General features: G+C 44.6%; 1 protein-coding gene across 8 annotated transcripts in view; it reads right to left on the bottom strand.

Annotated features, from left to right (window-relative positions):
• PHACTR1 (phosphatase and actin regulator 1) overlaps positions 1–25,902 on the bottom strand; it is a 308,221-nt gene that overhangs the window by 93,881 nt on the left and 188,438 nt on the right. For 7 of the 8 annotated variants that reach the window (XM_034985688.1, XM_034985690.1, XM_034985689.1 and 4 more), the window contains one exon: positions 17,216–17,296. The exons of the other annotated variant lie outside the window; for it this stretch is intronic. In XM_034985688.1, the coding sequence (XP_034841579.1) occupies positions 17,216–17,296 (81 nt within the window). The remainder of the gene's footprint in view (positions 1–17,215; positions 17,297–25,902) is intronic. 8 annotated transcript variants of the gene reach the window in all.

The raw sequence follows: 25,902 nt of genomic DNA, 5'->3' as shown, positions 1-25,902 counted from the left end.
GCATGCGGATGGAAGCAGCAAAGGGTTACGGAGGTGGGCACACCTGCAGAGAAGTCCTGAGGCCTCATGCTGCAATTGCAGCTCTCCCGGGGGCCACTAGGGAGAATCGAGGCTCACGGGAAGGGGAACCAGGAAGGGGAGGCAAGCAAGGGAAGGCAGGCATCTAAGAAGAGCAGAAGAGCAGAAGAGCAATACAGGTCTGGTGGAGAGCACTGTGAGCATTTACTGAGTACTTACTCTGGGCAGGCAAGGGCTGAAAAGGCCAACCTGGACTCCGTCCTTGGATCCTCCAATGGCCCCATAAGGGGACAAGCAAGGGCAGGATGGAGTTGAAGAGTATGCCACCCTGTGGGTATTCCCTGAGACACTAGGAGGACCCCCCGGTTGGTAACTGATGGCCTTCAATCAAGCAGGCCAAGGACCGGGCACAGGGAGAGAGGAATGAGGGAAAGCATGGCTTCGCTGGCGGGAGCAGTCAGGGTCCTGTGGTTGCGTTCACTCTGAAAGCAGAGTCCCGAGAGCTGAGAAGCTCTGTGAGTTGTATACACAGAAGACGAGAGGGCTGGGACCAGAATCCTGGGCGTGGAGCTCCTAGCGGAGTGCTACTGTTTTACAGATGTTTACGTGGGGGTTGAAGTTGAATGCCCTGCTTTCCTGTCTAAATCTACGCAAGTCCTCGGCAAGTCAGGAAGGGCCTTCTAAGTATGATCAGCTTTCCTTCTACTAGCTACTAGTCTTCCAACGTTTGGCTGGCCTTGGCATTGCAAACGTCAGTGCAGACTAACGACTACAGACTGATCACGCATCAGTAGGCTGGGGCCATGTGGGTTGGCGGCCGTGATGCCCACCATACCCACGGTAGCCTGCCCTGCCTGGACTGGCAGTTGGAAAGGGTGGTATGGTGATGGGTCTTCCAAGGATAACTCCTACTAGGCAGTAGCCCATGGGAGTTGACTGTAATACTTTGGTTTATGGAAACATCTGTCAAAACTAGGGCAAAAGATACCAAGAAGAGATAGTCCTCTCTCTTTCCTCTGGATATGGTGTCTGCACGTGATGCTGGGATTCCTGCAGCCATCTTGTTACCATGAAGGGTTGGAGCCCGATGATGGCATCCCTTAGCCATGTTAGTGAACGGATGAATTAACCAACCCTGGAGCTGTCCTACCACGAGCCTTTATTATGTGAGGGTCATTCATTCACTCAGCCACTCATGCAGGCAATAAATATTAAATAAGCACTGAGAAATGCCAAGCATTGCTTGAGGCATTTGGATAGGACAAAACACAAAAGATCATTGGTCTAAATTCGCTTATTGCTTCCCCCTCGAGTTAAGTCTTTGTGACCTGAAACCAGAATTCTTTTAACTTATACCCTGCTGATCACACATTGGCTTCACAGGTAACTTAAAAGCCTACAATTAAGCATCATACAAATAATCCAAAGGGCACTTCTTGGTCCATATCTTATGTGACGTGTCTATATTTGACACTTTAGAGTACTTTTTTTCCCCAAAGTACTGCCCCTCATCTTGGCTTCCATTCTGATGCACATTTACAGTTTACCTCCTATTTTTCTGTCCACTTCTCAGTCTTTGAGGGTTTTTTCTTATTATAAGACCATTTCTGCTTTACTCCCAGAACATTTAATGTTGGGGTTCCATGGGGTTTTCTATCAGGACCATTTATGTTCTCATTCTATATCTTCTCTGAGAACTATCATCAACTTGTGTGACTTAATGACCATTTATACAACGACTCTTCCAAACCTGCATTTCCAACTCTCTCTTGAGCTTCAGATCTGTATATTTAGTGGTCTGCGTAGACATTTGGGTATCTCAAACTCAGTGTGGTCAAACCATGGCAATGTTTTATGCCCTCAGCTTGTCTGTTTTGGGTCCCCAGCTCAGTGAATGGTCCCAGTATCTGCCACCCAGTTGCCCAAGCCAGAATCCTGAGTATCAGCCATGTCTACACCCTCCCTTTCTCTTCCCCAAATCTCACAGTCACAAGGCCCTCTTGACTCCATCTCCTCAAATTCTCCAGTCTGTCCTCTCCCCAGTCCTCCCCGCTCCGATTCCTGCTACCCCCCATCATGTCACTGAATCCCAGCAATGGTCACTAGCTGGACACCCTGACTCATGTCTTAGCCTCCTTCCATGTTCTTCTCCGTAGGCAGAGCAATGAGGCTGCAAATCTGATCATACAGAAAACCCTTCCAAAGCCCCTCACTGCTCTCAGGATAAAGAATAAACAACGAGTACAGTTTTCCTGCCTGTATGATCCGCCCCAACACCCCCTCACCTTACAGACCCACTGAACACCCACTCTCTCCCTCCCCTTTCCCCAACTTGGTGCCTCCATGTGGGCTAGTCCTTCCCCTTGTGACATTCCCGCTACCTGTCCAGCTTCTCTGGGATAATTCTCAACACATGTCAGGTTTCCTCTGTGACACCACTCCTTCCAGGATGCCTTCCCTAAGTCCCCAGGCCTGGGTGGGTGATGCTTTCATGTGCCTCTGCATATCCCGTACTTTCCCTGTCATAACTGCGGAGTTCCTGAACCCTAGTCCCAGGACTGCGGGATCCATTAGCCAGGAAAACCTGGCTTGTCCCTCCTTAGTACTCCCGGTGCCCAGGATCACACCCACAACATAACAGGTATTCAACAAATACGAAAGTGATGTGTAAATTGACTGGGGATGCTTGCTCATGGCTATAACAATAATTTCAGTCATTGTTTGGCTTGGGACGGTGATTTTTGTTTTTTTTGTTTAAAGAACGATATAGCTTAAGAGACTTTGATCACAACTTCTGTTTATTCTCTTTATTGTTTAAGGCACTTTCCAACTACCCCACTAGGGCAATGCACTGTACTAAGCTCTGAGGTGCTTCACCAGGGATTACATGTTGCTGATGCTGAAGATAAACACTCTTTTTATTTCCACACAGCTACTCTATACCACAGCTTTCAGAAGATGCCATTTCTAGGTAAGGCATCAGAAACAGCAAAAAATGTGACAAAGTAATCATGCCTGGTAAAAGCTGTGAAAGCATTTCCCACAAACTCCGACTTGAAAAGTCTATGCACCTGGGGTACCAGATAAACAACGGGACTTAAGAAGGCCTGAGCCTACTACGTTCATCTCCTCTGATACATTGGAGAATTTTTATTTTAATTTTAAAAATATGATGACCTTTTAATTTAAATATCAGGCTTCTTTCCCCTTCTTCTCTTGAATTCCAGAGAAGGGAAAATGCAGCCTTGTGCATAAAAGAGTTGTCCATTTCAGGGAGCTTCCGTTTGTGCTCATAATTAAAAATAATACCTTCCAAAATGTTGCTCTCACTCAATTAAGGCAAAAAGCACACCTTAGTGCACTTTACTATTTGTCGGGAAATGTTATCTCTAACTCCCAGCACACGGTGGAAAGGAGGTTGCTCACCAGCATCCAGTCAGTTCTATTCTGACATGCCCCCAGCTCTCCTTCCCTCCCTGGTGGGCTCTCTCCTTCCCGGGGTCTCAGTGGACTACCCTGGAGACTCCTGGGAGAGCTGCCAGGCCCCAGCTACAATTCTTGCACGTTCTAGCTCCCCTTTAGGGTGTGGACATGAGTCCCAGGCAGGGGCGATGTGGTATCATCCCACAGCTGAGAGATGGCCTCCATTCCCTCTCCTGCCCTCCTGATCCCTGATATCCACGTGAATTAAACACGCCCATCCTTTATGGACCAGGTGACCCTGGAGGAGAACTGAGGTTTCCTAGTAAAATCCAGCACAATCGCCACTGTTAACCCTGATATTCTTCAAATCCAGCATTATGTTTATTTGTAGAGATTACTTGCAACAACACTAATAGCCATACTTACTAAGATCCTCTGACTACCAACGGGCAACATATTACAAAGTTTTCCCGTGTTCCCATAAATTCCAAATGGAGGACATACCGGCTTAGCAGCGGTTTTAAGCATCTACACTCTCACAGGCGGCCGTGTACCCATTGACAAGGCAATGACCTTGCTGGGCTTCCACCACTTAATCTCTACAGTGGACAAATAACACTAGCTTCGCCAGGTGACCTGTTGAGATTCTTGCTAAGTCTGAGAAATATTATCACTATTTTGCTAATGGCCAAACCATGCACTGTTTTCAGGATATTTTTCTCCTTAACACTTAAAAGCCACTACTTGAAAAGTAGAGTATGTAGCATCCATCTCCGTAAACATACACATAATAATGATATTGCCTATTTAAATAACTGGCAATGAAGTTTCATGGACCATAAAGCTGAATAAACAAGGGGTAGCCGAGAATTAGGAAGTTCACCAACACAAGTGAATAAACCAAGGGGTGTGAACGGGCAGAGACAGCCTCTGGTTTGCGCACGTACTTCTTTCATTAAACGTTTACTGCACATCGACTATGTCCCAGGCCCTGCTGGAGGCTCTCGGGCTCTATCTGTGAACAACCCAGACCAAGATCCCACCCCAGGTGGTGGAGATTCCATTTCAGTGAGGAGAGACGGGTGAGAGAAAGGGTTACACAATAAATAAGGAATTTATAGAGCCTGTTTGAAGGTGGTAAGAGACAGAACCTAAAAAAGGAAAGAAAACAGAGCAGGGGGAGGGGATGAAGGACGTAGGGAAGGAGCGGCAATGTCAAATCTGGTTGTTGCAGGGTAAGCTTTATCCAGAAGGTGACCTCTGAGAAAAAAAAGAGTGAGTTATGTGGATGGACATCTGGAGGAAGAGGATTCCAGGAGAGGGAGTGGCCAAAGCAGGGCTGGAGTGTCACGAAGAGGAAGTTACGAGGGGTAGCTGGTGGCTCAGTCAGTTAAGCTGCCTTTGGCTCAGGTCATGATCCCGGGGTCCTGGGATCAAGCCCCGCATCAGGCTCCCTGCTTAGTGGGAAGCCTGCTTCTCCCCCTCCCTCTGCTCCTCCCCCTGCTTGTGCGCACGCTCTAATAAATCTTTTTTTTTTTTTTAAAGCAGAAGTTATGAGAAGGTATGGCCAGACAGTCGAAGCAAACTTAGGGGCTGGAGGGCAAATCACAGAGGGCTTTGTAGGCTGTTGCAGGAGCTTGGAGTATCTCCTAGTGAAATGGGGAGCCACTGCAGACTCTGAGCCGGGGGGCGGGGGGATGTGCTCTGATTTATAGAGAACTGAGAGAGAGAGAGGCAAATGCAGTATAGAGGCTTGAATTTAAAAGGAACAAAATGAGTCAAAGTGTTTTTGGAAGTAAGTGGTAGGACCCATGCCCCCATTTCAGGCACGGATCATTTAATTTCTCTATGTAAGTATCACCTCCTCCAGAAGTTCTACATGATTGCATTTATCTAAAACCATGGCTCCACTTAATGATTTTATTTTTTGACCCTGCTGCTTTGTTTTTCTTCATAGGGCTTATCACTCCTTGACAACATATCACATGCTTATTTAATTATTTCCTATTTCCCTTAGTAGAATAGAAGCTCTGAGAAGGTGAGGATTTTGCTCTTTTGGTTATCACTGTACCTCAACATGTAGGGGACCACCAGGCACAGAGGGGGCACTCGGTACCAATTTGTTGAATGAAGAAACGAATGTGAGTCTAAGAGAACCCTTACATTCTGATTCAAACACACAGGCAACAAGGTTGGGAAATGAACAGTTAAAAAATAAGCTATCACATTACAGATTATTTTCCACCACTAGTTGGTTTTAACATTTTTACAGTTTAGAATGATGAGGGCCCCTCTCAGTGTTTACCTTGTGTTCTTCCTAAACCTGCTGTATCCACATTGTGGAAATTTTGGAAAATGGGACTAAAAGAATTTATTATTTCATGTCCCTACTACATCATGACTAACAATGAAAAATTTTCTTTTTACAGAGTCTTCAAAGTGGCCTGCATTCTCACATGGTCTCAATATACCCAGAGAATAAACCGTTTTCTCGGATTTTAAAACTTTTATCTAAAGTCCCTTCTGGGTTCTTAAATTATGTGATTCTATATGGAAATCAATAAAAAAGAAAAAAAAAAACCCCACAAGCTACTGAGTGGCCTTGTGCTCCTTACTTCTAACACATTTTGTTAAATGAAGGATTCCTGACCTCGTTGCTATAGACACTTTTTTTCCCTCTTCCACCCAAACTCTCATTTTGCCTGATTTGAATGTATGTCCCAGTTTGGGCTTTGTAACCTGCTAAGAAAAATATAAAGAATTTTGAGGAGAACTGTCAGAGTAGTAAAATTCACCCTGCCCAAATGTTGATAAAGCTCGCCTCCCTACCGTTTACCTTTATCCTTTCTATGAACAAGTGAGGTATTAGTAAGCAAAATCGATCACGTAAAGAAGCTGGAGGAGGAAAGCCGCCTACCAAGGGTAAACCGCTTTCCAGCACGTTGGCAGGCTGATGCGCCTGGAGTCGTGTGTGTTAATGCAGGAGGAAGCACAGAATGAGGAATTACCAGCCAGACAATAGGGCATGACTGCTCCAGATCTCTGAAATTTCTCTTGGAAACACGCAACTTGGAAAATGATGAAAAAGTCCCTTTGCCGCTTGCTGTTGACTCAGGTTGTTTTACCCACCAGAATCCCAGCTATAGCAAGAGGACTGATGTCCTAGAAAGGGGTGGGGGGGACAGGAAAACCTAAGCGAAGGTGTAGGAGGGGAAACTGAATCAGGCTGGGAGTGGGGTGGCTCGCGTCAGCCCCCCCACTTGGCTAAGAGGGGGTCGCAGATCCTCGTACCTCAGATAAAAGAGGGCAAGTGATGTTCCTTCTGAACCCTTGCGCCTGCTGACTGAGGGTGAGGCATGAAGAGGGTCTTGACACCTGTAAAGGGTGAGGATGACTACTAATAATGGGGTGTTGCCACCTCTTGAGAATTTATGGGGTGACAGCTACTATTCTATGTGACATGTTGTTAAGAACTGAGCTGTATCCTTCCCACCTCCCAAATTCCTCTGTTGAATCCCACACCCCCAGTGTGACTGTATTTGGAGGAAGGGCCTTGAAGGAGATAATTAAGGTTCAATGAGTCATAAGGGTGGGGCCCTGATCCAATAGGGCTGATGTCCTTCTAGGAAGAGAAAAGGACACCAGGAGTGTGTGTCCACGGAGGGAAGGGCATGGGCGGACACAGCGAGAAGGCAGCCATCTGCAAGCCAAGCAGAGAGACTTCACCAGAAATCAGTCGTGCGGACATCATGATCTCGGATTCCCAGCCTCCAGAACAGTGAGGAAGGACATTTCTGTTCTGTTACGGCAGCCCTGGCAAACTCACGTCCATGTGTTATCCCGTGTAAACCTCATTACGACATTATCCACACTTTCCAGTAAAGAAAAGGAAGCACAGAGAAGGTAAGCAACTTGACTAAAGTTGCACAGCTAGTTAGTAGTGGAACTGGAATTGAACCCAAGCAATCGGATGCCAGGGCCCATGTTCCTAACAGCTCATATAAGGTAACATGATTAATATCCACAGTGATACAAATGGATGCTTTTTTTTTTTTTTTTAGAGAGTGAGTGAGAGTACATGAGTGGGGCAGGAGTAGAGGGAGAAGGAGGGAGGAAGAGACTCTCAAGCAGACTCCCTGTTGAGCACGGAGCCCAACGTAGAGCTCGATCCCAGGACCCCGAGACCATAACCTGAGCCAAAACCAAGGGTCGGACGCTTAACTGACTGAGCCCCCCAGGTGCCTCTCAAATGCATGCTTTTTATCAGAAAAACCCATAGCAAATACAAAGTTCTGCGTGTACTCTGTGCAATGGATTTCTGATTTTAGTCCCTCTCTTCTCCTCTTCCCATCATCCAAACAAGAAACATTTTTGCGAGCCCTATCGATCTCAAGCATTATGTGAGGCTGGGGGGACCAGGCAGGAAGCTCTGAGGGCCGTGTTCTCCTGGAGGGGACACGCTAGTAAGGAAAGGCGGCTGACAACAGAACAGAAAAGTAGAGACAGTGACAGCGAAAAGACAAGTCAGGAAGGGGTGGTGACAAGTGGAGGCTAAACGGGTCCCTCCATCCCCAGCCAGTTACTGAGCACACACAATAAAGCAGCTGGGAATTGCCAGCAGGCCCTTACCTCAATGCCCCCCATTTCTGTCTCTAGAAAATGAGGCTTTTGCTCTAATAACCTATGACTTCTCTGGTTAAGTCAGGAGTTACTGGGGCAATACTTTCCTTAACCCAGTTATGAGATGGGATGGGAATAAGAAATGCTACAGTCGAATGTATTCTCTAGAATGTTCCAGAAGGTGTACAGTAAGAGCTATAAAGGTTGCAAGAAGACAGGAGGGAGGGAAAGGGATCGTTTCATTGGATCTGAGTGGGCTTTAAATGCGATGCGAGTGTTTATCTAAGCAAGTGGATGCTTATTATGCAGTCTGATCTGCTGCAGAGTGCTAAGGAGGAAGCAGGAAGACTTCAGGTCCATGCAGGGGAGGTCTGGGGCTTGGACAGAAAAGACACTGGAGAAACGTGACGCTGTTGTGGATTCCTCTTCCCTGGAGAGCTTAATCAACCAAAGACCGGTATTTTGGTAAAGGCCTTACCCAGGAGGAGAAGGATAAAGTGGCTCACAAAAGGGATTTCCTGGCCCCAGGAGGCTCTGCTAGTTCTACAAGGTAGTCTGAAATAGCACCACTTCACCCCGTACCCCCAGCACCCCTACCACGTAGGACGGGGCAGAGCCCCTTCCTACCTGGGGTGGCCATCTGTACCAAGAAAGAGTACTTGAGGAGTGCCACCAGGAATGCCCACGTGACGGGAGCGGATGACGTGACAAATGCCCAAGGCGTAAGGACCAAGTCATTGACAACGGCGGAGTCAGAGGCGTGTGTTGAAGTAAGAAACACGACCCACCTTTTTATATCAGACTACAAGCCGGGCCTGCGGAAGACTCACAGAAACACGGTCAGCAAGAATGGCAGGGTTGCCTGAACTGTCCTGATGACTCTTTACAGTAGAATATGTGTTTTAATCATCTGGCCCACCAAATAACACCAGCTTCAAACAAGAGTAAGACTTGAAACAGACAATTACTGGTGCTGACTGCGGCAAGATGGAAGGTGAGAGTTTGTCATTTTATAGAGAACCTTAACACAGAGAGTGGAAGGGAAAGAGGGAAGGGAGGAGAGGAGGGGAGAGGGGGGCGGATGGGGAAGAGAGGGAAGGAGAGGGGAGGAAGGAAGAAGAGGAGGAGGGGAGGAAGAGGTGAGGGGGAGGAGGGGGGAGGAGAGGAGAGGGGAGGAAGGGGGCAGGGGCAGCTGAGGGGAGAGAAGGAGTGAGGGGAAGGAGAGAAAGCCTAATTTAAAACATCAAAGCTCTTGAGTAAGAGACCTGGATTTCGTCTGGTCTCAGGAATTCAGCTGGATAGGGATCAAACCATTCTGAACACCTACAAACTCAACAGGAGGTCGAAGAAAAGAAGAGCAACAACTCTCTCATCAGGAAAGCGACCACTTTCTGGAATAGGACGTGCGGAGAAGTGAATCCGAGGCGATATTCGGGAGGACAGACGGCGGGGGAGGGGCCTCCGTCGGCCGCTTCTGGCAAGTGATAGAGCCGCGGAGCACAAAATCGGAACTTTTAAGAATCTGCCCCACTGAGGGACGTCACTCTAGTGGCTAAGCGGGGGGTGGAACCCTCCGGGACAGTGTGGTCTCAGGACCCTCGGGGTCACAGAAGGACCGGGGGTGCCTGAGGGCGGCAGAGCTCCCAGGTAACGGAGCAGGGAAGCCGGCTGCAGAGGCGGAGCCCAGGCGCGGGCTCTCAGCTCGGGGTGGCCATAAACCGGGATCCGCGGCCCAGTCGGGCCCCTGCGCCTCCAGCAGGGACCCGACAAGCGGCAGATCCAGGGAGACTCACCTTCCTCCCCCGGGAGGAGCCGCGCGGGAGGGCACCGCAGGGATCTGCTGGGTTTGGAGACTCCACCCGGGTCCGGTGCCAGAGATAGAAACGCGCGGTCACAGGCCGGGTGAGCACGGAGTGACCGGGGAGACCGGGGAGACGGGAGTGACTGACGGCTTTTCTCTGGGGGCTCACTGAGGAGCGGGACCCCCAGTTTTCGGCTCCTCCGGGGCGGAGATTGGGGGGCCGCCATCTTCACTCTCCGCCTCCAAAGCTGTAGGGAAAGCTCGCAGGGAACAAAAGCCCCCGAGAGCAAACCCGAGCAGATTAATTAGCCGGGAGGGGGCAAGGGCGGGGCAATTCCGCCTCCGGCAAAGACATTTGGAAACCACGGCAACAGGCCCCTCCCCAGAAGATCAGCGAGAACAGCCGGCCAAGACCAAGTTTACCGATCACCGAGACCGGCAGAACTCCAGCGCTAGGGGAATACTGCACGTAGAAATCATGGCTTTTTTACCATGAAAGACTAAAGGTCTTTCAAAGTTAATTTTTTTTAACTGTTTTTTTTTTTCCTTTTGAATTTTTCTTTTTCCCTTTTTCAACCAACATTTATCAATCCCTTTTTTAAAAAACATTTTTATTTTTCATTTTTAGAGTCATATTCTATCCGTTCATAGTAGTTACCCTTATTTTTGGCATATATATATAAGTTGTTCTCTCTTTAAAATTTTGAGATAGTTTCTTCTAACAGATCAAAATACACCCTAAATCTCTAGTGTATGGTTCTGTTCTACTCTCCTGCCTGATCACATTCTTTTTTTTTTTTAATCCTCTTTTCTTTTTTCAAACAACTTATCAATTCCTTTTATAAAATTTTTTATAATTTTCATCTTGGGTGCCTGGGTGGCTCAGTTGGTTAAGCAACTGTCTTCAGCTCAGGTCATGATCCTGGAGTCCCGGGATCGAGTCCCGCTTCGGGCTCCCTGCTCGGCAGGGAGTCTGCTTCTCCCTCTGACCCTCCTCCCTCTCATGCTCTCTGTCTCTCATTCTCTCTCTCTCAAATAAATAAATAAATAAATCTTTATAATTTTTATCTTTACAGTCATATTCCATCCTTTCATCATATCAACCCTTATTTTTGTACATATATAAGTTTTTCTTTCTTTAAAATTTTGGGAGGCACTTCCTTCTAACAGATCAAAATACACCCAAAATCTAGTGTGTGGCACTGATCTATGCACCAGCCTGGTCATATTTGATCATATTCTGTTTTTTTTGTTTTGTTTTGTTCTGTTTTTGTTTGTTTTTATCTTTTTCTTTTTTTTTCTTTTTTCTCTCTTTCCTTTCTTTTCCCACTGCTTCAGGTCTTTTCTGATTTGTTTAGAGTATATTTTCTGGGGACGTTGTTACCCTGCTAGCATTTTGTTCTCTCATTAATCTATTCTCCTCTGGACAAAATGACAAGACCGAAAAAATCACCTCAACAAAAAGAACAAGAGGTAGTACCGACTGCCAGGGACCTACTCAATACGGACATTAGTACGATGTTGGATCTAGAGTTCAGAATCATCACTTTAAAGATATTAGCTGGGCTTGAAAAAAAGCATGGAAGTTATTAGAGAAACCCTTTCTGGAGAAATAAAAGAACTAAAATCTAACCAAGTCAAAATCAAAAAGGCTATTAATGAGGTGCAATAAAAAATGGGGGCGCTAACTGCTAGGATAAATGAGGCAGAAGAGAGAATCAGTGATATACAAGACCAAATGATGGAAAATAAAGAAGCTGAGAAAAAGAGAGATAAACAACTACTGGATCACGAGGGCAGAAGTCAAGAGATAAGCGATACCATAAGACGAAACAACATTAGAATAATTGGGATCCCAGAAGAAGAAGAAAGAGAGAGAGGGGCAGAAGGTATACTGGAGCAAATTATAGCAGAGAACTTCCCTAATTTGGGGAAGGAAACAGGCATCAAAATCCAGGAAGCACAAAGAACCCCTCTCAAAATCAATAAAAATAGGTCAACACCCCGACATCTAATAGTAAAACTTATGAGTCTCAGAGACAAAGAGAAAATCCTGAAAGCAGCTCGGGAGAAGAGATATGTAACCTACAATGGTAGAAACATTAGACTGGCAACAGACCTATCCACAGAGACCTGGCAGGCCAGAAAGGACTGGCAGGATATATTCAGAGCACTAAATGAGAAAAATATGCAGCCAAGAATACTATATCCAGCTAGGCTGTCACTGAAAATAGAAGGAGAGATAAAAAGCTTCCAGGACAAACAAAAACTAAAGGAATTTGCAAACATGAAACCAGCCCTACAAGAAATATTGAAAGGGGTCCTCTAGGCAAAGAGAGAGCCTAAAAGCAAGATAGACCAGAAAGGAACACAGACAATATACGGTAACAGTCACCTTACAGGCAATACAATGGCACTAAATTCCTATCTTTTAATAGTTACCCTGAATGTAAATGGGCTAAATGCCCCAATCAAAAGACACAGGCTATCAGATTGGATTAAAAAACAAAAAACAAGACCCATCGATATGCTGTCTGCAAGAGACTCATTTTAGAACCAAAGACACCCCCAGATTGAAAGTGAGGGGGTGGAAAACCATTTACCATGCTAATGGACACCAAAAGAAAGCTGGGGTGGCAATCCTTATATCAGACAAATTAGATTTTAAACCAAAGACTGTAATAAGAGATGAGGAAGGACACTATATCCTACTTAAAGGGTCTATCCAACAAGAAGATCTAACAATTGTAAATATCTATGTCCCTAACATGGGAGCAGCCACTTATATAAGGCAATTAATAACAAAAGCAAAGAAACACATTGACAACAATATAATAATAGTGGGGGACTTTAACACGCCCCTCACTGAAATGGACAGATCATCTAAGCAAAAGATCAACAAGGAAATAAAGACTTTAAATGACACACTGGACCAAATGGACTTCACAGACACATTCAGAACATTCCATCCCAAAGCAACGGAATACACATTCTTCTCTAGTGCCCATGGAACATTCTCCAGAATCGATCACATCCTAGGTCATAAATCAGGTCTCAACCGGTACCAAAAGATTGGGATCATTCCCTGCCTATTTTCAGACCACAATGTTTTGAAACTAGAACTCAGTCACAAGAGGAAAGTTGGAAAGAACTCAAATACATGGAGGCTAAAGAGCATCCTACTAAAGAATGAATGGGTCAACCAGAAAATTAAAGAAGAATTAAAAAAATTCATGGAAACCAATGAAAATGAAAACACAACTGTTCAAAATCTTTGAGATGCAGCAAAGGCCGTCCTAAGAGGAAAGTATAGAGCAATACAAGCCTTTCTCAAGAAACAAGAAAGGGGTCTCAAGTACACAACCTAACCCTATACCTAAAGGAGCTGGACAAAGAACAGCAAATAAAGCCTAAACCCAGCAGGAGAAGAGAAATAATAAAGATCAGAGCAGAAATCAATGAAATAGAAACCAAAAGAACAGTAGAACAGATCAACGAAACTAGGAGCTGGTTCTTTGAAAGAATTGACAAGATTGATAAACCCCTGGCCAGACTTATCAAAAAGAAAAGAGAAATGACCCAAATCAACAAAATCATGAATGAAAGAGGAGAGATCACAACCAACACCAAAGAAATACGAACAATTATAAGAACATATATGAGCAACTCTATGCCAGCAAATTAGATAACCTGGAAGAAATGGATGCATTCCTAGAGATGTATCAACTACCAAAACTGAACCAGTATGAAATAGAAAACCTGAACAGACCTATAACCACTAAGGAAATTGAAGCAGTCATCAAAAATCTCCCAAAAAACAAAAGCCCAGGGCCAGATGGCTTCCCAGGGGAATTCTACCAAACATTTCAAGAAGAATTAATACCTACTCTTCTGAAACTGTTCCAAAAAATAGAAATGGAAGGAAAACTTCCAAACTCGTTTTATGAGGCCACCATTACCTTGATCCCCAAACCAGACAAAGACCCCATCAAAAAGGAGAACTACAGACCAATATCCTTGATGAATATGGATGCAAAAATTCTCACCAAAATAATAGCCAATAGGGTCCAACAGTACATTAAAAGGATGATTCACCACAACCAAGTGGGATTTATCCCTGGGCTGCAAGGTTGGTTCAACATCCTCAAATCAATCAACGTGATACAATACATTAACAAAAGAAAGAACAAGAATCATATAATCCTCTCAATAGATGCAGAAAAAGCATTTGACAAAGTACAGCATCCTTTCTTGATCAAAACTCTTCAGAGTATAGGCATAGAGGGTACATACCTCAATATCATAAAAGCCATCTATGAAAAACCTACAGCAAATATCATTTTCAAGGGGGAAAAACTGAGAGCTTTCCCCCTAAGGTCAGGAACACGGCAGGGATATCCACTATCACCACTGCTCTTCAACATAGTATTAGAAGTCCTAGCCACAGCAATCAGACAACAAAAAGAAATAAAAGGCATCCAAATTGGCAAAGAAGTTGTCAAACTCTCACTCTTTGCAGATGACAGGATACTTTATGTGGAAAACCCAAAAGACTCCACCCCAAAACTGCTAGAACTCATACAGGAATTCAGTAAAGTGGCAGGATATAAAATCAATGCACAGAAATCAGTGGCATTCCTATACACCAACAAGACAGAAGAAAGAGAAATTAAGGAGTCGATTCCATTTACAATTATACCCAAAACCATAAGATACCTAGGCATAAATCTAACCAAAGAGGCAAAGGATCTGTACTCAGAAAAGTATAAAATACTCATGAAAGAAATTGAGGAAGACACAAAGAAATGGAAAAACGTTCCATGCTCACGGATTGGAAGAACAAATACTGTGAAGATGTCAATGCTACCTAGAGCAATCTACACATTCAATGCAATCCCCATCAAAATAGCATCCACTTTTTTCAAAGAAATGGAACAAATAATCCTAAAATTTGTATGGAACCAGAAAAGACCCCAAATAGCCAGAGGAATGTTGAAAAAGAAAAGCAAAGCTGGCGGCATCACAATTCCGGACTTCCAGCTCTATTACAAAGCTGTCATCATCAAGACAGTATGGTACTGGCACAAAAACAGACACATAGATCAATGGAACAGAATAGAGAGCCCAGAAATGGACCCTCAACTCTATGGTCAACTCATCTTCGACAAAGCAGGAAAGACTATCCAATGGAACAAAGACAGTCTCTTCAACAAATGGTGTTGGGAAAATTGGATAGCCACATGCAGAAGAATGAAACTGGACCATTTCCTTACACCACACACAAAAATAGACTCCAAATGGTTGAAAGACCTCAATGTGAGACAAGAGTCCATCAAAATCCTAAAGGAGAACACAGGCAGCAACTTCTTTGACCTCAGCCGAAGCAACTTCTTCCTAGAAACATCGCCAAAGGCAAGGGAAGCAAGGGCAAAAATGAACTATTGGGACTTCATCAAGATAAAAAGCTTTTGCAAAGCAAAGGAAATAGTCAACAAAACCAAAAGACAACCGACAGAATGGGAGAGGATATTTGCAAATGACATATCAGATAAAGGGCTAGTATCCAAAATCTATAAAGAACTCATCAAACTCAACACCCAAAGAACAAAGAATCCAATCAAGAAATGGGCAGAAGACATGAACAGACATTTTTCCAAGGAAGACATCCAAATGGCCAACAGACATATGAAAAAGTGCTCAACATCACTCGGCATCAGGGAAATCCAAATCAAAACCTCAATGAGATACCACCTCACACCAGTCAGAATGGCTAAAATTAACAAGTCAGGAAACGACAGATGTTGGCGGGGATGCGGAGAAAGGGGAACCCTCCTACACTGTTGGTGGGAATGCAAGCTGGTGCAGCCACTCTGGAAAACAGTATGGAGGTTCCTCAAAAAGTTGAAAATAGAGCTATCATACAATCCAGCCATTGCACTACTGGGTATTTACCCCATAGATATAAATGTAGGGATCCGAAGGGGTACGTGCACCCCGATGTTTATAGCAGCACTGTCCACAATAGCCAAACTGTGGAAAGAGCCAAGATGTCCATCGACAGATGAATGGATAAAGAAGATGTGGTGTATATATACAATGGAATATTATGCAGCCATCAAAAGGAATGAGATCTTGCCATTTGCAACGACATGGATGGAACTGGAGGATGTTATGCTGAGTGAAATAAGTCAATCAGAGAAAGACATGTATCATATGACCTCACTGATATGAGGAATTCTTAATCTCAGGAAACAAACTGAGGGTTGCTGGAGTGGTGGGGGGTGGGAGGGATGGGGGGGCTGGGTAACAGACACTGGGGAGGGTATGTGCTATGGTGAGTGCTGTGAATTGTGCAAGACTGTTGAGTCACAGATCTGCACCTCTGAAACAAATAATGCAATATATGTTAAGAAAAAAATAAAAAAGAGGAAGAGAGCAGGAGGGGAGAATGAAGGGGGGAAATCGGAGGGGGAGACGAACCATGAGAGACGATGGGCTCTGAAAAACCAACTGAGGGTTCTAGAGGGGAGGGGGGTGGGAGGATGGGTTAGCCTGGTGATGGGTATTAAAGAGGGCACGTTCTACATGGAGCACTGGGTGTTATGCACAAACAATGAACCATGGAACACTACATCAAAAACTAATGATATAATGTATGGTGATTAACATAACAGTAAAAATAAAAGAACATCAGAGCTCTTAAAAAATAGAAACAAAGAATACTTAATATACCATTTAAACCCCTGCATACATGTGTATTTAAAGAGTCACTCAGTAAGCAAAAGACACAGTACTCGTCGGCAAACCCTCGTGGACACTTTCACAAAGCATCTGCAGCATCGCTGTCAATGTTATCATTTGAAATATCTTATGTGTACAGTTATTTTTTATAATTTTCTCCACTTTGACTTCTTCTATTGCAGGGAGACAGAAGGCCAGTAAAAAATCTGTTAAGGAGGTTCTAGATGCCTGTAGATTTTTAACCTTTGTCTTGGGAACCCCCAGTGCCCGAAGGAGCCTCAGCAATTAACTTCACTCCAGCTGTGTGCATTCAAACACGAACAGGCTCCCGACCAGGACCCGCATCATTCCTGCCCCCACGTCATTCCGCTCGGCACCCGGTGGTGTGATTCCAATGCTGAGGATAAAGGAGCTTGATTTCTCTCCTCTAATACGACACCAAGAGCTCTGGCGTGGTCTGAAAAATTCTCTTTTCTCTCCAAAACTGTCTGGAGTTTTAAAGGTTCAACTCCTGATAAAGCGATGCAGAAAACGGAATCCAACTCGAGAAATATGCACACACATTCTACGCACGGCTTTCCGGGCCTCGTGGAGGGGACCAGTCCCCCTTACCTTTATCATAGATTTCCTTCAAGACCCCTCGTTTTATCAGCTCCTCTCTGCTTTGCCTCATTGATATTTTCCTTTCCAGGGCTACAAGCAAAACACAGAGAAGCAGGTGTGAGTCGGTAACAAAGAAGTTTTTCAAAGGAATCATATGTTAACATGTATTAAAAAGTAACATGGGAAAGCTTCTATAAGTTACATTTTATTAATGCAAATTAATGAAATCCGATACCCATTTTAATCAGATTATATCACTGAATCTTCAAAATGATCTTCAAACTACCTATGAGGTAGGTGCTTTTATTTCATTTTATTTCATCCCGCTTTACTGTGGAGTAATCTGTAGCACAGAGAAATTCAACAGCTTGTCAGAGTAACAGAACTGCTGATAAGAGGAGCCAGGATTCAAAGGTGGAAATGCGGTCTCCAATCTCAGCACAATCTCTGTGTCACAGTGCATCATCCTGATTGTGGCATTTCCTCTTAAGTGGGATTTCTTTAATTATGTCATTCATATGGATCATGTCTCACGGAGGACTTTTTTGCTTCCCAACTACTAAAAAAATGGTATGAAAATATCTCTTACAGAGCTCTCTGGATTGAGAGATTGGGGGGGTGGGGGCAGGTAGTGGGGGACCCCCGTGGGACAGGTGTCCATTGCATTCCTCTCTTAGGCTCCAAATACAAGCAGACAAGCGAGGTGTGAGCTGCCCAGTTATGAAACGCACCTCCACCGGGATCCAGGTGCCCCCCTAAACCAAACGCTCAGGCAGGTGGCGCTGGAGGAGGGAGGAGGGGAGGTTTCTTTCGGATCAGTGGGCATGACAGAGGGCAAATTGAGCGAAAACAGAACCCAAAAGTGGAAAAGTGAGGGGCAGCACTGAGGGCAGGCCTGTGGATGGAGGTAACGTGGGGGAAGTCAGCAGAGCCCATGGAAGTGAGTGAGCCACCCCAGCGGCGGATATTTGTTTCTACATGAACACTGAGTGGAGGAGGGGAGAGATTATTTTGGTTGCTTTTGTCAGCTTGAGAATCTCCACATCCTTTGGATACAGTTATTCCGCAGGGAGTGGGGAAGCCAGTTATAAAATAAAGAAACTTTTATGCAGACAAATTCAGACACAGATTAATTACGCACACATAGAGCTCAGGAGACTTTAGTCCAAAGAATACAAGTAGGCACTAGAAAGCAAGCAAGGAAACAGGGACTAGGATTCTTTTACCTACTAGCCGAGTGACCTCGGTCAAGTCACTTTACCAGTCTGAGAAAACACTCATGCCTCAGCCCCAGCTTCTCTGATTTAATAGGTCCAGGGTGGGACCTGGACAACCGCGTTGTCATGAAAAGCCTCTGGATTATTCTCAGTCATATCAAGGTTGAAAATCACCTTCTATATGTTTTTGGGACTTACTATTTTTAAAATATTCTAACTCTCCCTTAACTTATAACGAATTAAGTGGCGTAAGGCAGCAAAATAAATATGAGGTTAGACTGCACTCCCATAAAACTTCCTGAGAACATATTAATAGTAAAATGGACACATATATATACCCACAGAAGTGAGGTCAGGAGGGTTGTACGGAGGTCAAGTCATAAAGGTGGGTGTAGAAATCACTGGAATGGTGCTTGTTTGGGGGGGTTGTTGGAGTTTTATGACTCATACCAAATAACATGACGTGGGCGCAGGAGGGCAGAAGGATGTCCTCTGTGCAGAAGAGGACCGCCCAGAGAAGGGAGAGAGAACTGCATGCAGAGAGAACTGCATTCTTAGGTTAGAAAGTTCTGTCTGCTTCTGTTAGGAGTGAGTTGGGCAGTTCGGTAGTCAGGGCCAGGGTCCCCAACAAGAAAATATGGAGTCAGGATAGCTAAAATAAAACAGCACTAACATCCTGATGTGCAGCTCAGACAGGACCACACTAGTATTCTGCTTTGTGGCCTTTGCAGAAATGACTTCTGCAAAACGTCCTAAAAGAAGACAATTAACACAAAGCATTTGTCAATATTATGGGCAAGGAGCAGCTAAGACCTAAGCACCTGGATGTCAGCAAAAAAAGACGATCAGTTGGGGTGCCTGGGTGGCTCAGTTGGTTAAGCAACTGCCTTCGGCTCAGGTCATGATCCTGGAGTCCCGGGATCGAGTCCCGCATCGGGCTCCCTGCTCGGCAGGGAGTCTGCTTCTCCCTCTGATCCTCCCTCTCTCATGCTCTCTGTCTCCCATTCTCTCTCTCAGATAAATAAATAAAAAATCTTTAAAAAAAAAAAAAAGACGAGCAGCTCAGAGACATTAACCTAATAGGTAGACAGATACGTGACCAAAGCCCTGATTGGCACAACTCGGCACAACCTGATTGCCTAAGAAAGTTCAGCAAAAGAGCTCATAAAATCCCCTAAACTTATAAACTCAGAGGGCAACCCACTCGAGCCCCCCTCCCTCTTCAGGAGCTTTATACTCTTGTTCAATAAACTTTGCTTTGCTGCCCACCACTCTTTGTCTGGTCTACCTCTTCATTCTTCGAAGCGGCATGACCAAAAACCTCGGCACTAAGGGGGCAAAAATCCTGTAACACTTTTAAGCAAAGATTTGCTTAGTGGCACAGTGGGAAAAGACTGGACAGGCAAGGTAAAGCAGGGGTTTTAAAGCAAAGACTCTGTCAACAGATCTTGTGGGTGGCATTAAGCCACCCAGAAAGCATGCATAAAGAGGTGCTTCGCCAATCCTGTATTGAACCACAAACTGAGTAGATTTCCCTTAATCAAAATGAGGTTTCTCAGGGGCTTTTCAAAGCCACAGACAGAAGTGGAAGGACCTGGTGCCCAGCACTGAAGGAAGAATCTGCAGAAAGGTGGGCAAAGCCATGGGCTTGGTTGTCTGAGATGGCAAGTTTCAGTAGAACATGGGTGCTCCCAAGCCAACCACTGAGCCATGCAGACCTCCGCGGGCTCCCTGCGCTCATCCAACAGTGACAGATTCCCTGCCCATGGCAAAAGGCACTCCTCTAGGGGCTGGTGATCGAAGGGACAGTCCCTACCCTTGCAGAGTTGACAGACTAATGTGTGGTTCAGATGGTCATCAAATAGTATTAGCTAATGTGTGATTACAAATCGAGGTAAGTCCCGTTAAAACAAAGGAACACATTCTACCAGACATATGATCAATAACTTCCCCTACTGGGTCATAAGGAAAGGCTTTTCTGAGGAAAAGACCCACAAGCAGAGTTTGGAAGACCTACTATCCTGGCAAGGACAGTCAGGGAGGGGCTGAGGGAGATACTCCAGACACAAGCTGGGCAATGGCTCCTGATGGAGGAATCATGGTGCCGTTGGTGAAGAGAGAGCACCCAATATTACTGCAGCCACCAGCACCAGATGGAGAAGGACTCGAGATGTGGCCAGAGGGCTGGGGGGGCTGGGCCATGCAGGACCTCATGGACCACGTTATTCTAAGGGCAATGGGAATAAACCATCAGAGATCAAAGCCCACTTCACCGTGGAGAATGGATTGGAGGAAGGCCGGTTCTAGGGGATTCCCTAGTCTAGGCAAGAAATGATGGTCGCTTGGACCCAGATGCTGGTGATGGAGACACAGGCAAAGGATGCATTCAAGTCATGGGAAGGTGGCAAGGTTGCCATGGTGTCAAGTTAAGGATGTGAAGGAAAGAGAGGAGTCAAGGGCAACTGCTTGGTTCCTGACTTGCATAGCTGAATGGATGGTGGTGTTGATGACTCTGTGGGGCATGTGGGTTGAGAATCAGGTTTGTAGGGAAGATGGCGAGCCCAGTTTTAGCTATGCTTAAGAGGAGATATCATTTGCAAATGACACTACAGATAAAGGGCTGGTATCTAAGATCTATAAAGAACTTCTCAAACTCAACACCCAAAAAACAAATAATCAAGTCAAAAAATGGGCAGAAGACATGAACAGACACTTCTCCAAAGAAGACATACAAATGGCTAACAGACACATGAGAAAATGTTCATCATCATTAGCCATCAGGGAAATTCAAATCAAAACCACACTGAGATACCACCTTATCAGTTAGAATGGCAAAAATTGGCAAGGCAAGAAACAACAAATGTTGGAGAGGTTGTGGAGAAAGGGGAACCCTCTTACACTGTTGGGGGGGATGCAAGTTGGTATAGCCACTTTGGAAAACAGTGTGGAGGTGCCTCAGAAAAATAAAAATAGAGCTACCCTATGACCCAGCAATTGCACTACTGGGTATTTACCCCAAAGACACAGATGTAGTGAAAAGAAGGGCCATATGCACCCCAACGTTCATAGTAGCAATATTCTCAATAGCCAAACTGTGGAAAGAGCCGAGATGCCCTTCAACAGATGAATGGATAAAGAAGATGTGGTCCATATATACAATGGAATATTACTCGGCCATCAGAAAGGATGCATATCCAACTTTTACATCAACATGGATGGGACTGGAGGAGATTATGCTAAGTGAAATAAGTCAAGCAGAGAATGTCAATTATCATATGGTTTCACTTATTTGTGGAACATAAGGAATAACATGGAGGACATTAGGAGAAGGAAGGGGAAAGGAAGGGGGGGGAATCGGAGGGGGAGACGAACCATGAGAGACTACGGACTCTGAGAAATAGACTGAGGGTTTTAGAGGGGAGGGGGTGGGAGGATGGGTTAGCCTGGTGATGGGTATTAAAGAGGGCATGTACTACATGGAGCATTGGGTGTTATACGAAAACAATGAATCATGGAACACTACATCAAAAACTAATGATGTAATGTATGGTGACTAACATAATAAAATAAAATTAAAAAAAAAAGAACTAAGGTGGAGCTCACATAATAGATCTATCTGCTCTTATTTAAATAAGAAAATACCCACCCCCCCCAACCAATTTCCAAATTTAATTGACATTCTGGGAAGAGATGGTTTCTTTTTCCTTTGTCTTTGTCCATTTCCTAGCACAGAACCCTGTGTCCATGGGAGGATACACAGATCATTTTGAGAAGGGTGGCACTGATGTTATTTAACTTAATCCTCACCACATCATGTGAAGTAGTATCATTCCCATTTCTCAGAGGTACCGGAGACCCTGCAAACCTGACTTGCTCAGAGTCAAATAGCAAGTGGCAGAGCAGAAAGAGATATTAACATCTGTTTTTTTCTTCCATACCACATTGTGAAGATCCTTATGATGTGTACAGGCTCTAAATATAATCTAATGTACAAGACTCTAAAAATGGAAGGTGATTTTATTATTAGTTTATTTGGGGCTGTAGGTCATGGTAAAATGGCATAATTGTACTTTATTCTTAGAAGAGTCTTTCTTCTGGGGCACTCTTTACTTATTCTTTTAACAAGATATATGTGATGCCTCTCTTCCAGTCTTATTTTTAGCAGCCCTTCCAAAGTCAGAGCTAAGTTTAACTACAGGCAAAGACAAGCTCACCACTGCTCTGGGAAGTAAAATTAAGTGGGCTGTTTGGTATAGAAGGACGACTGAGATCCTTTGACCTGGTCTACTACTCAACTACAAAACATGGGGCAGGGGAAGGTTTGATGTGGGGGAAAGAAAACATAATGGTTTTCTGTTCACTGACCAAGACGAGGTCCGATCTGCCTTCTTCAACAACTTTGGCTTTGGGTAGAAGAAAGATGGAAAAAAGAAAAACAGAGAAGAAATGACAAAAAGTTAAAGTCAGAGGAAGAGAATCAACACATCGGGGAAGAGAGAAAGAGTAACGGGTACCACACCTGCCCAAAGGATAGCAGGAATAAATCAGATTAAGTGAGATCCAAGGCATGACCTTGAGCTGATTCACTAGGCAATGCTTGGCCTTTGGGACACAGGAAATGGAAATTAACAGTACAAAGTCATCCATCTCTTTTAAAAAAAGAAAACTGAAAAACGGTCTTGTTAGATGTGTGGTAAAAAGTAATATTTTTAGGGGTGCCTGGGTGGCTCAGTCGGTTGAGCATCTGACTCTTGATTTCCGTTCAGGTCATAATCTCAGGGTCCTGAGATTGAGCCCTGCCTCAGGCTCTGAGCTGGGTGTGGAGCCTGCTTAAGATTCTCTCCCTCTGCCCCTCCCCACTGCTCTCACTCATTCTCTCTCTCTAAAAGAAAAAAGTAATATATATATGTGTGTGTGTATGTGTATATATATATATATATATTCAAAGATTCTATTTATTTGACAGAGAGACACAGCGAGAGAGGGAACACAAGCAGGGGGAGTGGGAGAGGGAGAAGCAGGCTTCCCGCGGAGCAGGGAGCCCGATGTGGGGCTCGATCCCAGGACCCTGGGATCATGACCTGAGCCAAAGGCAGACGCTTAATGACTGAGCCACCCAGGTGCCCCCCAAAGTAGTATTTTTATATAAAAGAAAGATAAAGTCAGTAAGGGTTTATTTTAGAACAAGAAAATATAAAACACAAGGATCACTCAAATGTTATTGAGTTATTAAAGCACAGGGCAGTAAGAAATCTGAGAGATCACACATGGGAATGTTCTGGAGTAAGCATTTTGGTTATAAAACTGGTCCATGGTGACAGCTGTACAACTCTTTAAATTTACCGGAATCACTGAGTTATATGCCTTCAATGAGTTAATTGTATGGTACATAAGTGATACTTCCATAAAGTTGTTAAGACATGAAAAAAAAGTGACCACGAGAGAAAATTCCCATAATGGCAAAAACATCAGTTAAAAACAAAACAGCACATCTAAACAGACAATTAAATAAACGTTAGGCCACAGTAAATAAGAGGACAATGTTAAAATCAAAGGGTGAGGAATTTAGTATATAAAGGTAAATTTCTGAAAACATTTTGCTAAATCTCTAAACAGTAGAACCAAAATAGAAAAAGCAGGAAACTAATTCCCCCCCAGAATGAAAATACAGCTCAGATAGTGGATCTTTAGAAAAGAACCAATTTTCCAGGCTGCAGTAAATGCAGAACACTGTAATAGGCTTTCGAGGTGGTCCTGTGGCAAGCGAAACATCAAAAACAAAATCGCATAAGCCATCAATTGTGCAGAAGTCTACTGCAGGGACATCTGGTCTAAAATTCTATGCCCAACGTAAGAGGCAGCCTGAAGAGGAAAAAGGGGAAAAATTACTGATTTGCTTTTATAGACCGACAAAGCATTAGTTGAGTAGATCCAAATACACAAAAAGAAACTTCCCGTACCTCTCTTGCTTGCAATGAATAGGAGAGAGATTTCTCAATTACTGTACCAAAAATAACCCCCAAACGCCCCCCTGCCCGAAATCATAGTCAAAGGTTAGGATGCCCAAGGAAGACTTCCAAAGCTTGCCATCAAACTCAGCCTTAATATAAAAGCCACACAGAAAACCTTGAGATGCGCGATTATTCTTGCATCTCTATCACTATTAATCTTGTCTTTTTACTTTCTGTATTTTTTTAATTTAAATTTAATTTAAATTTACATACAATGTTACATTAGTTTCAGGTAACTCTTGGGGGTCTTGCTAGTCCGGTGAGGCTGCCTCTCCCAGGGCTAGCCAAATCCCACAGACAGTGCCTGAACAGCCTGTGAACATACCTTTCATGTGCAAACCACCTGACCCAGGGCCCTTACCCCCAGCCACCTCCTTCATGGAGCTCATACGCTACAGGCCACTATCCACCGGCCCTCGTCTGCACAGGTCTAGGGGCCAGACAACTGGAAATAGTCCCTATGCCCCAGAGCCTGCTGAAATGATTCAAACCAGCCAGACAAGCTTGCTTACCCTGTCCATTCTTTCCTGCGGGGAACACACTAAAGGCTCTTGCCCGCAGTTTCCACATTTCCCTCCCACTCTCTCTGCCTCCTGATCAACCCCGATGCTTCCCCACATGGTCCTCCATGGCATGGCATGACCCTTTCTCTTGGACTCTGTGAGTGTAACAAACCATCTTTTAAAAAAATTTTTTTTCTTTTTTTTTAAGATTTTTTTTTTTTTTTTTTTTTTGAGAGAGAGAGACAGAGAGAGAGCATGAGAGGGGGGAGGGTCAGGAGGGTCAGAGGGAGAAGCAGACTCCCTGCCGAGCAGGGAGCCCGATGCGGGACTCGATCCAGGGACTCCAGGATCATGACCTGAGCCGAAGGCAGTCGCTTAACCAACTGAGCCACTCAGGCGCCCCTTTTTAAAAATTTTTTAAGATTTTATTTATTTATTTGAGAGAGAGAGAGAGAGGAGAGACAGAGCACAAGTGGAGACAGGAACAGAGGGGGAGGGAGAAGGACAAGCAGACTCTGTGCTGAGCGGGGAGCTCGACATGGGGCTCGATCCCAGGACCCTGAGATCATGACCTGAGCTGAAACCAAGAGTCAGACACTTAACCCACTGAGTCACCCAAGCCATCCCCAAACCATCTTTTTTTTTTTTATTCTTATGTTAATCCCCATACATTACATCATTAGTTTTAGATGAAGTGTTCCATGATTCATTGTGCATAACACCCAGTGCTCCATGCAGAATGTACCCTCCTCAATACCCACCACCAGGCTAACCCATCCTCCCACCCCCCTCCCCTCTAGAACCCTCAGTTTGTTTTTCAGAGTCCATCGTCTCTCATGGTTCGTCTACCCCTCCGATTTCCCCCCCTTCATTCTTCCCCTCCCGCTACCTTCTTCTTCTTCTTTTTCTTTTTCTTACCATATATTGCATTATTTGTTTCAGAGGTACAGATCTGAGATTCAACA

The sequence above is a fragment of the Mirounga leonina genome, unplaced genomic scaffold (assembly GCF_011800145.1).
Source record: "Mirounga leonina isolate KUSES-001 unplaced genomic scaffold, KU_Mleo_1.0 Mir_366, whole genome shotgun sequence".
Classification (NCBI taxonomy): Eukaryota; Metazoa; Chordata; class Mammalia; order Carnivora; family Phocidae; genus Mirounga; species Mirounga leonina.
This window is presented reverse-complemented; position numbering and strand designations above follow the sequence as displayed.